We start from the raw sequence: 14,211 nt of genomic DNA, 5'->3' as shown, positions 1-14,211 counted from the left end.
TTCAGATAAGCCTGTTCTTGTGACACTTCTCAAACCCTGCCCAAAAGACAGACCAGACGACAGACAGACAGACAGACAGACAGACAGACAGACAGACGACAGACGACAGACAGACAGACAGACAGACAGACAGACAGACAGACAGACAGACAGACAGACAGACAGACAGACAGACAGACAGACAGACAGACAGACAGACAGAGATGTGTATACTAAGACAGAGAGAGATGTGTATACTATAGATAGAGACAGAGAGAGATGTATATACTATAGATAGAGACAGAGAGAGATGTGTATACTATAGATAGAGACAGAGAGAGATGAAGGGACAAATGAAGAGGGGACATCTTTCACCTCTCCATAGCCCCGTCGCGTGTCTTATAGTCGTTGGATGATAAAGAGAGACAGGGGTTGGGGAAGTGGCCCTGGCTCCGGGCTGTGTGGATTCCTATGGCCCAGGAAAGGGGCAAATGTTTCTGTTGCGGGCAGTTTGTCAGAGCCGCCGGGAGATTGCATCCTGGTAGACAGAAGACAATTGTCTTGTTCCTCCTGCCTAGGGAATAAAAGACATTACAGCGTGCCTTCAGCCTGTCAGGAAATACCTGCTTTAGAGAAGCCTCTATGGTGATATACAGTGCATTCGTTTTATTGTCTGCCTTCTATCTAAGCCCAAGCCAGTTTATCAAAAGGATTGGTATTTTCTGTCTGTTGTTATGGTTATAGTAGTTAAAATCACAACAAATCAGACGCAGAATGTAGATAGATGTAGCAGAGCAAGAGGACTCAATGACGAGGGAGATCATGAGCTGCAATAACATTAAACATATCATTCTACTCTAACCTAGCCACCCACACAACAAACATACTCACACACACACACACACAAAAACACTCACACACACCTCAGTCCATTTCATCTGCCTGAGCGATTTATTGATTGAGACTTCCCACCACACTAACGCCCAGTGGTCCCAAGTGACTGTATGTGTTTGCTACTCTAAAGTAGCTGTAGTCTGCCTATCAGTGTGTAGTCTACTGTCCTCACTCTGCTCTCTCATGCTGAAAATCCTCACTGGCCCAAAAGACAGGTCCCAGATCAGTGAAAGAGCCCCCCCCAGGAGACAGACCAAGACGTCACACAGCCATAGGAGACAGACCAACAAGTAAGTCACCCAGCCGTGGCCTCTGAGTGGCGCAGCGGTCTAAGGCACTGCATCGCAGTGCTAGCTGGGTCACTACAGATCCTGGTTTGATCCCAGGCTGTGCCGCAACCGGCCACGACCGGGAGACGCATGAGGTGGCACACAATTGGCCCAGTGTTGTCCGGGTTAGGGGAGGGTTTGGCTGGCCGGGTTGTCCTTGTCCCATCGCGCTCTAGTGACTTCTGTGGTGTGCCGGATGCAATGCGTGCTGACTCGGTTGTCAGGTGTACGGTGTTTCCTCCAACACATTGGTGTGGCTGGCTTCTGGGTTAAGTGAGCATTGTGTCAAGAAGCTGTGCGTCTTGGCGGGGTCGTGTTTTGGAGGACGCATGGCTCTCCCGAGTCCGTATGGGAGTTGCAGCGACGGGACAAGACTGTAACTACCAATTGGGGAGAAAAAGGGGTAAAAAAAGTCCCCCAGCCACAGGGATTTCAGGGAAGTCACATGAGAGCAGTATCCTTCTTATCATTTAACATTTTACTATAGATTTTACAGTTTTCTACGCTGTCTCACAGCCACCCAGGGAGCAGAATGTATTGTCTAGACAGTCAGTCTGCACCTCCCGAGCTGGCACATTTGGTTACGTTCTGAGAATGGAAGTGAAAATTTCACCTGTTCTGGGAATGTACACTTTTGGGTTGCAGGGAGGTATGCCACCAGGATGGAGCTAGAATGCCTTGTTTTTTTTACGCATACAAAGCTGTTCATTTCAGTCTATTTAAACAGACCCAATTCAAAGGAAACAAGCACTCATTAAGATCAGGTGTGGCCAATTAGTGTGTGCGGTCAACACATCTGGACACACTTTATAAGATAGAAGATAGAGTTTTGTTGGTGCTGAGAATGGAATGTATATTTTTAATTAACATTCCTAGAAGGTTCTCTGAGCATTACCAAAGTTCTCGTGTTTTTTTATGGAAGTTTCTTAACGTTATCTGAATCATTTGAGAAATTACTTTAAATAGAACCATGAGGAAACCTGTAAGAAACGTTATGCTGAAGTACTGAAATTCCCACAGAAGAACGATGTTTGTTAATGTTCTCTGAACTATTAAAGAACATTCCTAATGTCAAACCAGTTGGAGAACGTTCCAAAATTGTAATGACATTTAAGTATTGTGACGTGGAATCCACATGAAAAATAATAATAATAAAAAAATTACGTTTTTTGTCAAGTGCTGAGAATGTTCCAAAGCCAAGCCACTATCCTGCACCATTCCCAGAAAGTTGTTGGAAGGTTGTATGCAAAATAACCATAGGACAACCATGCTCTCACCAAACCAACATATGGTTCTCAGAACATTATGTGCTAGCTGGGTCAGTATAATAGCAGAAACCACATTTCATGGGAAATAATTACTTTAGGTTTCATGCTTATCTCGAAGCCTTGAGTCTTCTTGCTGTCATATCCGTCAGTTATTTTTATAGAGCGATCGTCTTGGGTGTTCAGAGATGATGATTGACACACTCTAACTGCCGCTGGTGTTTTGGGTATCATGGGTTAGGGGGGAGATAAAATCAGGTGGTTGTTTTTCTCATTTCTCACATATCACCAGGAGCGCAATCACACACATACACACATGCACACGTGCGTGCACACACACACACACACACACACACACACACACACACACACACACACACACACACGCAAAGACATGCACACAGGCAAAGATGTCTGCACACACACACACACACATACATTTTATAGCTCTCTTGTGCAAATCTGACCTATGAGTCATACTGGCTGTACTTCCAGACACCCTCTCTCTCCTCCCCTCCCTCTCTCTCTTCCTCTCCCCCCCAGGCCATCTCTCTCCTCTCTCAAACTCTAATGTCGCTCTCTTTCCCTTCTCTCTCTGCTCCTCCCTCTCCTGTCTTTCTCCCTCTCGCTCTCTGCCCTTCTGTCCCTCCCTCTCTCTCTGGTCTCTGGGATCAGATGCTTTACTAGAGCAGACAGCCGGGGCCTCTGCAGCTTCCTGTCTCAATGGGCACTTAGCAATTACTAGGTGCGCGGCATGTTGAACTGTCAATTAGAGAAACCATAGACCACCACTACAGGAAGCCAAGCACACTGGGACAAAACCAAAAGGCCTAGTTCTCACAACATAACCTTTAATCTCCTCCTTACACACAAGAGGGTCAATTAAATGAACATGTTAGAGGTCTGGAAATAGATCTTGGTGGTCAAATAGCTGTTAGTTGTGATATCAATATTAAGCCTCTTTTGACACCTGTGGCATGAGAATGTTGGATAAGATTGGAACGGGGTCAAAAGAAACCAGTAGTGTTTGGGAGAAAAGAGACCTAAAATTCATTAGCATATACTGTAGTAGAATGGTGGTTTCCTCCTGAGCTTGGTTTCAGTTCAGATGGGGATTGGGAGGAGGTTGAATTTCCTCTAAGTTGATTGTGGACTCAGTGGGCTGAAATGGAGCCAAGTTGCTGATGAGAAGTGTCTTTGCATGTGCTTGACTGGAATGAACACAGACACGCATAGTCAATGTCCCTCTACGTCCTTTCTTCCTCTTTTCTCCTCCCTGTTGTGGGTATGTGCAGTATTAAAGTGTAATGTGATGTTTCTTTTGGGAAATTCCTGTGTGACTCCTACCCCAATTACAACTTGTTTGTGTCACCGCAGCAAAGGGATGTCTCTACGAAATGCCAGCTGTGGGCGGGGAGAGATTTATTTTTATCTGAGCCACATCTTTCAGACCAACCAAGCTACCATTGGTCTCCTTCTCTGTGCCAATCACATAGCATCTGCTAATCACAAAACACCCCCCCCCCATCTCTTAAAATAAAAACATCAAAGCCCAAGACAATGTAAGCATAACAAGCCTGGATTCAGCAAGGCCTATGTTGAAGTGCAACAAGAATCTTAAGACTCCAAGGGAAGCCATTTCTACACCCCAAACAGAATTGAGCATGTCTTATTGTGTAACATGGCAGAATGGATTCAGGAAAAAGGGAAGCTGTTACTGGGGCTGTCAGGGACATGGGGTAAAGAAGGAGAGAGAAATGAAAATATTATATGAGCCCTTTGTAGGCCGACTTACTTTTTGCTTTGTTTTATAGATTTTTCTTGACTCTTCTGGTGGTTTGTTAGCTGATTTAGGCAAAGGAGACCGGAGAAATGGAAGGAATACATTGGAAGTAATATGAAGGAAAGATGGGGCACCACTGTAGCGTGGTTGTGATGAAGTCCTATTGTGGTCTGTTATCACAGCACTGAATGGAGAAGGAGCACAGAATAGACACTACTGTAGTGTAGAAGACTGAGCATTACCTGCAGTCTTAGAAAAAAATAGTTATTTGGGGTTCTATATAGAACCTTTCGGTTCTTTGGACGAGATTAAAGAACCCTTCACGAAAAGAAGGTATATATATATATACACACAGTACCAGTCAAAGGTTTGGACATACCTACTCATTCAAGGATTTATTTGATTATTTTTACTAATTTTCTACATTGTAGAATAATAATCACAACATCAAAACTATGAAATAACACATATGGAATCATGTAATAACCACAAAAGTGTTAAATAAATCAAAATATATTTTATATTTGAAATTCTTCAAAGTAGACAGCCTTTGCCTTGATGACAGCTCTGCACACTCTTGGCATTCTCTCAACCAGCTTCATGAGGTAGTCACCTGGAATGCATTTCAATTAACAGGTGTGCCTTTGTAAAAGTTAATTTGTGAATTTTTTTTCCTTCATATTGCGTTTGAGCCAATCAGTTGTGTTGTGACATGGTAGGGGTGGTACACAGAAGATAGCCCTATTTGGTAAAAGACTAAGTCCATATTATGGCAAGAACAGCTCAACTAAGCAAAGACAAATGACAGACCAGCATTACTTTAAGACATGAAGGTCAGTCAATCCGGAAAATTTCAAGAGCTTTGTAAGTTTCTTCAAGTGCAGTTGCAAAAACCATCAAGCACTATGATGAAACTGGCTCTCATGAGGACCGCCACAGGAAAGGAAGACCCAGAGTTACCTCTGCTACAGAGGATAAGTTCATTAGAATTACCAGCCTCAGAAATTGGCAATTAACTGCACCTCAGATTGTTACTTGAACTGACACATCTCAAAATGAACTGTTCAGAGGAGACTGTGTGAATCAGACGTTATGGTCAAATTGCTGCAACTAAACCACTACTAAAGGACACCAATAAGAAAAAGAGACTTGCTTGGGCCAAGAAACAAGCGCAATGGACATTAGACCAGTGGAAATCTGTCCTTTGGTCTGATGAGTCCAGATTTCAGATTTTTGGTTTCAACCGGCCGTGTCTTTGAGAGACGCAAAGTAGGTGAACGGATGATCCCTGCAGGTGTGGTTCCCACCGTGAAGCATGGAGGAGGAGGTGTGATGGTGTGGGGGTGCTTTGCTGGTGACACTGTATGTGATTTATTTAGAATTCAAGGTATACTTAACCAGCATGGCTACCACACCATTCTGCAGCGATACGCCATCCCATCTGCTTTGCGCTTAGTGGGACTATCATTTGTTTTTCAACAGGACAATGACCAACACACCTCCAGGCTGTGTAAGGACTATTTGACCAAGAAGGAGAGTGATGGAGTGCTGCATCAGATGACCTAGCCTCCACAATCACCCGACCTCAACCCAATTGAGATGGTTTGAGATGAGTTGGACCGCAGAGTGAAGGAAAAGCAGCCAACACGTGCTCAATATATGTGGGAACTCCTGTTGGAAAAGCATTCCAGGTTAAGATGGTTGAGAGAATGACAAGAGTGTGCAAAGCTGTCATCAAGGCAAAGGGTGGCTACTTTGAAGAATCTTAAATATAAAATATATTTTGATTTGTTTCACACTTTTTGGGTTGCTACATTTTTCATAGTTTTGATGTCTTCACTATTATTCAACAATGTAAAAAATTTTTACAAATAAAGAAAAACAATTGAATGAGTAGGTGTGTCCAAACTTTTGACTGGTACTGTATATATCCAGTGAGGGTTCTATCCCTACCCCAGAGTGTAATGGGAATTTCTGAAAACAACAGTGAACAAAAGCTAACCCAGTCAAATTAAACTCTGGAAGGACAGCTAACATTCCCTTTTAATTTGTTTCAGCTGTTTTGCATTGACATTTTTATCCATAATGAATGATGCTGCTCTATGACTTTGCCTGGTCAGAAAAATGATCAAATTCATATTCAAACATTGCTGCCCGAGGTCTGAGTGGCAGACAGCAAGGTTCATACAATCCTGTGTTGTTCATACAAACCTGTGCTGTTGAAAACTAAAGGCTATCTAGAATGGTCGCCGTTCATCACACTGGTGGGTGCTACACATTGGTGGTGGATGAGGCGAGTTTCCCTTACTATGTAAAGTGCTTTGAGTACCTCAGTTGGTAGAAAAGCACTACATAGATCCAATCAATTATTATTCATAATTATTAGAAGCAGGAGGAAATAAGGTTTTTAATAAAAGCATACAGTCTTAGATAAAGAAAGCGAAGTTTATTATTTAATTCAAATATATGAAGCCAAAGTCATATGATAAACTATAGGCTAGATAAATAAAGTTGAAATGTTATTTGAATTTGAGCACTTTTGTAAGCTAGCTAGCTAGTTAACTTAACAAGTTAATTTAGCTAGCTAAACAGAAAAAGCTAGGCTACTTTAATTCACCAAGTTATAAGCTAGCCAGCTAACTCCTTCAAATAAAGATACTTTTTTATGGGATATGCCAAATAGAGCTACAGAACCAGACTAACATTGGCAATTAGCTAATTGTTACTTTTATTTCAGTATTGTCACGTCCTGGCCAGTATAAGGGTTAATTGTTATTGTAGTTTGGCCAGGACGTGGCAGAGGGTATTCGTTTTATGTGGTTCGGGGTGGTGTGTTTGTTGAAGGGGCATTTGATTTAAGTATTCCGGGGTGTTTGGGCACTGTTTGATTTTCATGTATTCTATGTTTAGTCTAGTGTGCCTGTTTCTATGTTTGGTTAATTGGGGTTGGGACTCTCAGTTGAAGGCAGGTGTTGTCTATTTGCCTTTGATTGAGAGTCCCATATATTAGGGTGTGTTTGTTATTTGTGGGAGATTGTTCCGTGTATAGCGTCAAGCCTTACAGGACTGTTTATTGTTGGTGTGGTTCTTTTTGTATACGTGTTTATTTTGGGTTTGCCTTCTTTCCTTATAATAAAGAAGATGAGTATACATTTCCCTGATGCGTTTTGGTCTCATCACTACGACAACCGTGACAAGTATTTCAGTGTGGGGTCAATTGAGGGGACTATGTTTCATGAAGCCATTAGAAGACTGAGCGAGATAATGAAATGTGTATATAATAAGTCTTAGTGATTCAATAGCCTAGTTAATCATTACATGGCTTTTAAACACACTATGTTTTGGCAGAGGATCTCTTTCAGCTGCTGCTGAGAACAACTGCATGTACGTTGTTCTTCTAATCTACATCATATGTCTGCATAGCATTTTGTCTTTGAAAAATAGGGGTAGGATTGTAGAGAATCAAAGGACCATGAATGTAATAAGAAACCTTAGATGTTGGCTTAGGGCCGATAGCAACCACTACACGATGTCCGGTCAGAACAAGGACGAGGCGGATGTCCAGGTTAAGGGGAGTTTAATGGACAAAGATGTCCACATTTACACACACATCTGACCACTCACGGTTCAGATAACTGAGAATCATGTCCACGTGGTCCTTTAGATGCACGCACAATTAAACATCAGACATGCAGGGATTCAGTCCACAGGAGGAAATGTTCAGCAAGAGGGGAAACTGTGGAAGTGCTCATCAGGATGGGAAAAGCACGTTTCTGACCACACAGCGTCCTGGGAATCAAGGCCACTGATGGGCTGAAGGAGATGTGGTGATAATTATTTGCCATTACCTTGACCAATAAGACACAAACAAAAGTGGGGGTCTTCTGAATAGGAGACTAAGCTGCTCGAATAGAACTAACCAGAAGGGATCGCTCGAATCAGCTGACTTAAGCTGGCCGTTTTAACGGTCTTCATTTGGCAGATTAACTCATGTTTTTGCTCCTTTTTTCCTCTTCTCTAGCACCAGTCAGACAACCCATACTGTACTGGCGCTAGGTAGCCCAGCGGCAAAGGAGTTGTACCTGTGGCAGGAGTTGTACCTGTGGCAGGAGTTGTACCTGTGGCCAAAAGGTGTCCAGTTCAAATCCCGGGCCGGGCCCTGGAAAAAACGGGCGGAATTGATCTGACAACTGGAGGGCTGCTGGGTTTACATCCTCAAAACATTCCCCTACTGTTGGGCCCTTGAGCAAGGCCCTTAACCCCACAACATGCTCTCCTTCCAGGGGCACTGCACTGCAGCTTGAACTTGTGCTTGTCTCAACTGTATGTATGAGGTCTGCTGTTTGGTTGAGAATGGAGCAGAACACACATTTTTGTTATTCACTTTAAATAATGGACAAAGTTGTACTGTATTGTAAAGAAGTCAGCCAGAGTTGACGTGGGCCATGACTCAAACAATGATGCCTCCCTAGCCACCAGTGCATATTTCCAAAATATGTTTGCAATAAATTCTAAAAACTATGCTGGTATTCTTTTGTCCATTATTTAATTGTTTATTAAATTATATTCTTAGCTAAAAATATTACAATTTAATAGTAGTAGCCATAATTCCTAAATGGCACCATGCAAGGTTCTATATGGAACCATTTTGGTTCAGTGAAGAAGAGACTCTAGGGTTCTGGTCAAAGAACCCAATAAATATAAGGGCACAAGGCGATACCCAGATGCAGACATGGGAGGCAGACGGTTTGAGTCTTGATATTTATAAAACAATCCAAATGGGGTAGGCAAGAGAATGGTCGTGGACAGGCAAAAGGTCAAAACCAGTTCAGAGTCCAGGAGGTACAGAGTGGCAGGCAGGCTCGAGGTCAGGGCAGGCAGAATGGTCAGGCAGGTGGGTACGGAGTCCAGAAAACAGGCAAGGGTCAAAAACCAGGAGGACTAGCAAAAGAGAATAGAAGAAGGAGTACGGGGAAAACGCTGGTTGACTTGAAAAACATACGAGACGAACTGGCACAGAGAGACAGGAAACACAGGGATATATACACCAGGGATAATACGTGACACCTGGAGGGGGTGCAGACAATCACAAGACAGGTGAACAGATCAGCGTGTGACAATAAAAGGGTTCTATATATAACTTTTATGAAGCAACTGATAGAACCCTTTTTGGTTCTATAAGGATATTTTTTTTTCTAAGAGTGTAGTGAATTTTACCTAGAGGGCTCTTTACCACACCAAACACTAAGGACATGTGTGCACCATGGTAACCAGTATAATTCTGTCTCACTGTGGATTACATGGCATTTGAAGTCAAAGACATCTTCTGAGAAACATGCAAAACCGTTATGGATCAACATGAATGTGTTTGATGGTTAATACTACAAAACAGACTGAAACGGGCTTACCAAGAAAAACTTTCCTGAAGGACTAATTCGAGGTAGAAAAGAGTTGGAGCTCTCCACAAAAAAAGCAGAGATCTAGATTGTTTAAAGAACATATTTGAATTGGTGGTGTTCTTCAGGGCTCTGTATTTGTATCATTGCTTTTTACAATATGATGTACTGTACTTCCCTCATTGTCCTCTCCATCGCTGAATCACCCTGGTCAATCCATCATACAAATGAAAAAAAACGTCCAAACTAATGCACTTTTTTCTATATTTACTTCATCATTCTAGTTTTAAAATAATCCAACAGCAGAGGACGTCTGTTTGTCTTTGCTTTCTCTCTCTCAGCACAATCTGTCTGTAAAAAAAGCTACGTCTGACTCATGCTCTTGTAGTAATGAAAAAAAGTGTTCCTTTTTTTAGCAGATGAAAACAGAAAAATAAAAAAGGGCACATTTATGTAAGAGCAGTATGTCGCACAACAACTACATCAACACACAAATGCCTCACAAGTTACACAAAGGTTAGACATGTTTTACTCCTATACATATCTACCTCTATCAGTCCAGTATTCCTGCATATTGTAAATATGATACTGGAACTGACTGACCATGTATATAGTATGCTTACTTTCTCATGTTCTTATTTCTCGATTTCATTTCTCATGTTTTTGATTACTGCATAGTTGGGTTTTGAGTCTGCAAGAAAGGCATTTCACTGTACGTGACATTAAAACTTCCTTGATAATAATGACACCTTTGTAATCTACCTGTAAATCCCCTCACAGTAATAAGGTAAGGCCTAGCCACATTGATGAGTATTAATATGGCATCCGGGGGTTCTGGAGGCTGGAGCATATTGAAATCATTTCATAGTCTTCCCATACTCAAGTGCGTCACACACACCAAGATGTTTATCTGAAGCAAATTGCCATTGCCATAAATGTACAGAATTCAGTGACTCATGTTCATGCCCAACCCCCAACACAGACAGAGAGATATGCAGACAATGGCTGAGACAACTAGCCCATATCATACACACACACAAAGAGGGACATGATCCACCTGAAAATTGAGCCATTGACGTCAAAGCTTCTAGACCAATACAATTTATCCTTCTCTCGCTCTCTCTCTCTCTCTCTCTCTCTCTCTCTCTGGTTTCCCTCGCTTCCTCTCTCCCTCCCTCTCTCTCCGCCTCTCTCTCTCTCCGTCTCTGCCTCCCTCTCTCTACCTCTGCCTCCCTCTCTCCGCCGCTCTGCCTCTCAACCTCTACCTCTCTCGCTCTGCCTCACTCGCTCTGCCTCTCCCCATCCACCCTGCCAGGACATTGACAGCTGGGGTTAAGGAGAAGGATCACTGTCATGATGCAGTTTCCCTATTATATATTTACATTTTAGTCATTTAGCAGACGCTCTTATCCAAAGCGACTTACAGTAGTGAATGCATACATATCATTTCATGCATTTTTTTTTGTACTATTATTATATGACATCATCAGAGATATTGATAATTGCTATGGCATTGGAGTCAATTTGATCGATGAGATCAATTCAAATGGGATTGTTATAGATGTGTCAGATGTCTGTGTATTACTGATACGGAACAGAACAATAGCCTACTACAGGTCAATGTCTATATGATGCCAAGCAAGCATTAAGAAGAAATTGGCCTGAAGTTCACTGATGTTATCTTATTGAAATCAGAGAGCATCTTTAGGCTACACCCAGGGCTTAGGATAAAGCAGGTTGATTAGTATCTGAGGCACTTGGAGACAGCAGGGTTTTTTTGTCTCTCTAATAGGCCGATACAATTTGATAACACATTGAACAGATGGTGGAACATATGCAGATACCACTTACAAAGATATAACACCAATATGTGTATGGCTGTAGTTACATTTGAGAATGCTGCTAATTGCCTGTAAGAAAAGTTTCTATTTGACCCTAAAGGCCTGTGTTTTGGGAAGACGGGCTGTAGGAGGAGGGAGAGAGTGGAACAGAAGGGTAATTGGTTTCTGTTTACCCATAGCACAGCCACAACCACAAGCAATTAGCCAAGCTGCTTGAGCCTTACATCCTTTACTGCTTGGCGTGTGTGTCTGTGTTTGCGCATGCGCGAGTTCATGCAGTCATTAGGGAGTTACATGAAAAGTGGAGGCATGTGCTGAATGTAAACAAAATATGGTTGGTCAGCCAAATACGTCAACAGACGCATACAGTCGCACTGAGACACAATCCTAATCTATTGTTACAATGTCAAAATAGAAGCGATATCTGAAAGCGTATCTGGAATCAGGATCCCTAGTAAACAAATCATACTACCATGCTCATCTGAGTGCCGACTCCCAACGGAAATGTATGAATGAAAGTGACGACGTCCCTCTGACCTGGGCCAGACAGGACTTGAAAGGCAACCAAAATAAAAGACCAGTGGCTTACGATTGCACGGTCATAGGCAGCTCCCATAGCACACGATCTCTCTGCAGTCCTCATCACCCCGCCTCATTCTTTGACCGATCTTGGGCGTGAGTGAGTCATCGATGGATTCTCCTCTCTTTCGAGAGGGACGCCCGCAGCGCCGTTTTGTTGATGCATACATAGGTGCAAATCACAATTTACTGCGAACATCAGCAGTTATGGTAGGCTATATAGCCAACACAAATGTTTAGTTTGAAACACAAATATTGCAGCATTATTTAGCATAGGCCTACAAAATGCCTCACGTAGGCTTAAGTCCCTAGAGCAAATGATTATAACTGGGTCTATTACCTATAATTAGCCTATACTCTGTCTGGAGAACTCGTAGGCATAGTTGTATAGGTCTATCACTATATAAGTAGACATTGTGCTAATTAATCACGACCTTACCGTCCAGATATTGTATATATTAATTACTTAGTCATCGCTGTTGGTTAACAACCAACATAATTAGACATGATGATAAAACAGTGATCACATAAGCCTTTCCAATTGAACGTCGAGGTGAAGAGACGTGAACCAGTTCTAATTATGTTTGTGTGTTTCTTTGGATCGAGTATTGCGTATGTCGCAGTGACGCACGAGTCAGGTGGCGCCTCATATAACCGGAGGAGCTGTCCCCGGTGCTGAACACAGAGAATCCCTGCTCACACTTACACTGAGAAAGAGATGCTAAATTCACTCACGACTATCGATTGAAACTATTTTGCAGAGGTAAGATTTTACATAGGGCCTACATCGAAATTATTATTTGAAGAAAATGGAATTCAGTTGTACTATTTTCAGTTATTTTAATATGTTAATTTCCATTTTAAAATCCGTTTATCTTTAACCAACCTGATGCTTGCAAACAGGGCTACCGCAGTGAAGAGATGCATAATCTGTTTTATACTGTCTTAGACTAACTATTCACGTTTATTATAGTTTCGTTTTTAGTGATTTGCTAAAGTAATTTGTAGTTTTTATTATGTAGGATAAGCAGATAATACATAGCCTAAATTAAACAACACTTTGATTTCAAAACCAATCCATCCACTAGTTGATTTATAAATAGCAGTGTTCAATATTTGTATCCAAATTAGGTGCATGATTATAAAGTTCCATTGCATTTTCTCAGTGAAAGGCTTGTGCAACACAACATTGTTTGAGTGTGCTAGAGATGTCTTGTGTGTAGATAGTAGTGTTTCGACAGCAGCCAGCATCAGCCGAAAGGTTACCAAGACAACTGGATTGTGACTCATTCTAGAGAGCAACAATTTGAAAACTAATGAGATTTATAGGCGAGCTGAATGCCCATGCTATTACTGCCCTGCAAACAATCATTTTGGCTTTCAACAGATGCGATTTTCATTCTCTGGGTAAAAACGGCAGCTAGAGTGAAAGAACCTCAATGCATATCACTAATAGTCTATAGCAATCTAGCTGAAGCGTCAAACGGGAATAAAAGGCAGGTGTAAAAATGAAGGATTTTAGAATTGTAATGGTCATTAGAGCTGATAATTACAAAAGCCTTTAAACTGGCCTCATCATTAAAAGGGCCAATGAAGCAGTTCTCAATATCAAATCATTCCTGACTAGCAATTAAGTACCTTACTGTGATTGTTTTCAATTAAAATTGTTTAAAAAAATGAAATAAAATAGCTTCTTAGCAAAGAGCAATTTCTCAAGCAATAATTTTGCTAGGACTATCAGAGTGGGAAGGGGAAAAACTGAAAACTAGCTGTTATTGGCAGAAAGGCTTGGAACTCTTTTTCTTATTGGTCTATTAACAAATTTAGTCTGGAAATATATATAAAACAGAAGAAAATCACGATTTGGACTGCACAGCTCTTGAACATATTCTTGTTTGAAAGAAATGAGGACTCTAAACTGAAGTGACAGGAGCAGATACATACATAATGGTCTGACCAGTGAAAAATCTTCATATCCTAAACCTAAAAGGTCAGCGCTGACTCTTCTCTCCCTGTTGTGTCTGTCTCCAGGCTGAAGACACCATGCCATCACTCCCCAAGCTCTCCTCGGCAGGGATGGCCTTCCTCCTCTCCCTGCTCCCCCTCCTCCTCCTGGGCTCCGGCAGTGCCCAGGGGGCCTCTCTC

The 14,211-nt window shown here is 41.9% G+C and overlaps 1 protein-coding gene across 1 annotated transcript in view; it reads left to right on the top strand.

The window, feature by feature from the left end:
• Positions 1-12,714: 12,714 nt before the first annotated feature.
• The window catches only part of LOC115163631 (secretogranin-2), a 3,821-nt gene continuing 2,324 nt past the window's right edge, over positions 12,715-14,211 (top strand). Inside the window, exons 1-2 of the mRNA XM_029715671.1 lie at positions 12,715-12,829; positions 14,098-14,211. The exon at positions 14,098-14,211 is cut by the window's right edge and continues 2,324 nt beyond it. Coding sequence (XP_029571531.1) covers positions 14,110-14,211 — 102 coding nt within the window. The 5' untranslated portion in view covers positions 12,715-12,829; positions 14,098-14,109. The remainder of the gene's footprint in view (positions 12,830-14,097) is intronic.

The sequence above is a fragment of the Salmo trutta genome, chromosome 26 (assembly GCF_901001165.1).
Source record: "Salmo trutta chromosome 26, fSalTru1.1, whole genome shotgun sequence".
In the NCBI taxonomy this organism is placed as follows: Eukaryota; Metazoa; Chordata; class Actinopteri; order Salmoniformes; family Salmonidae; genus Salmo; species Salmo trutta.
This window is presented reverse-complemented; position numbering and strand designations above follow the sequence as displayed.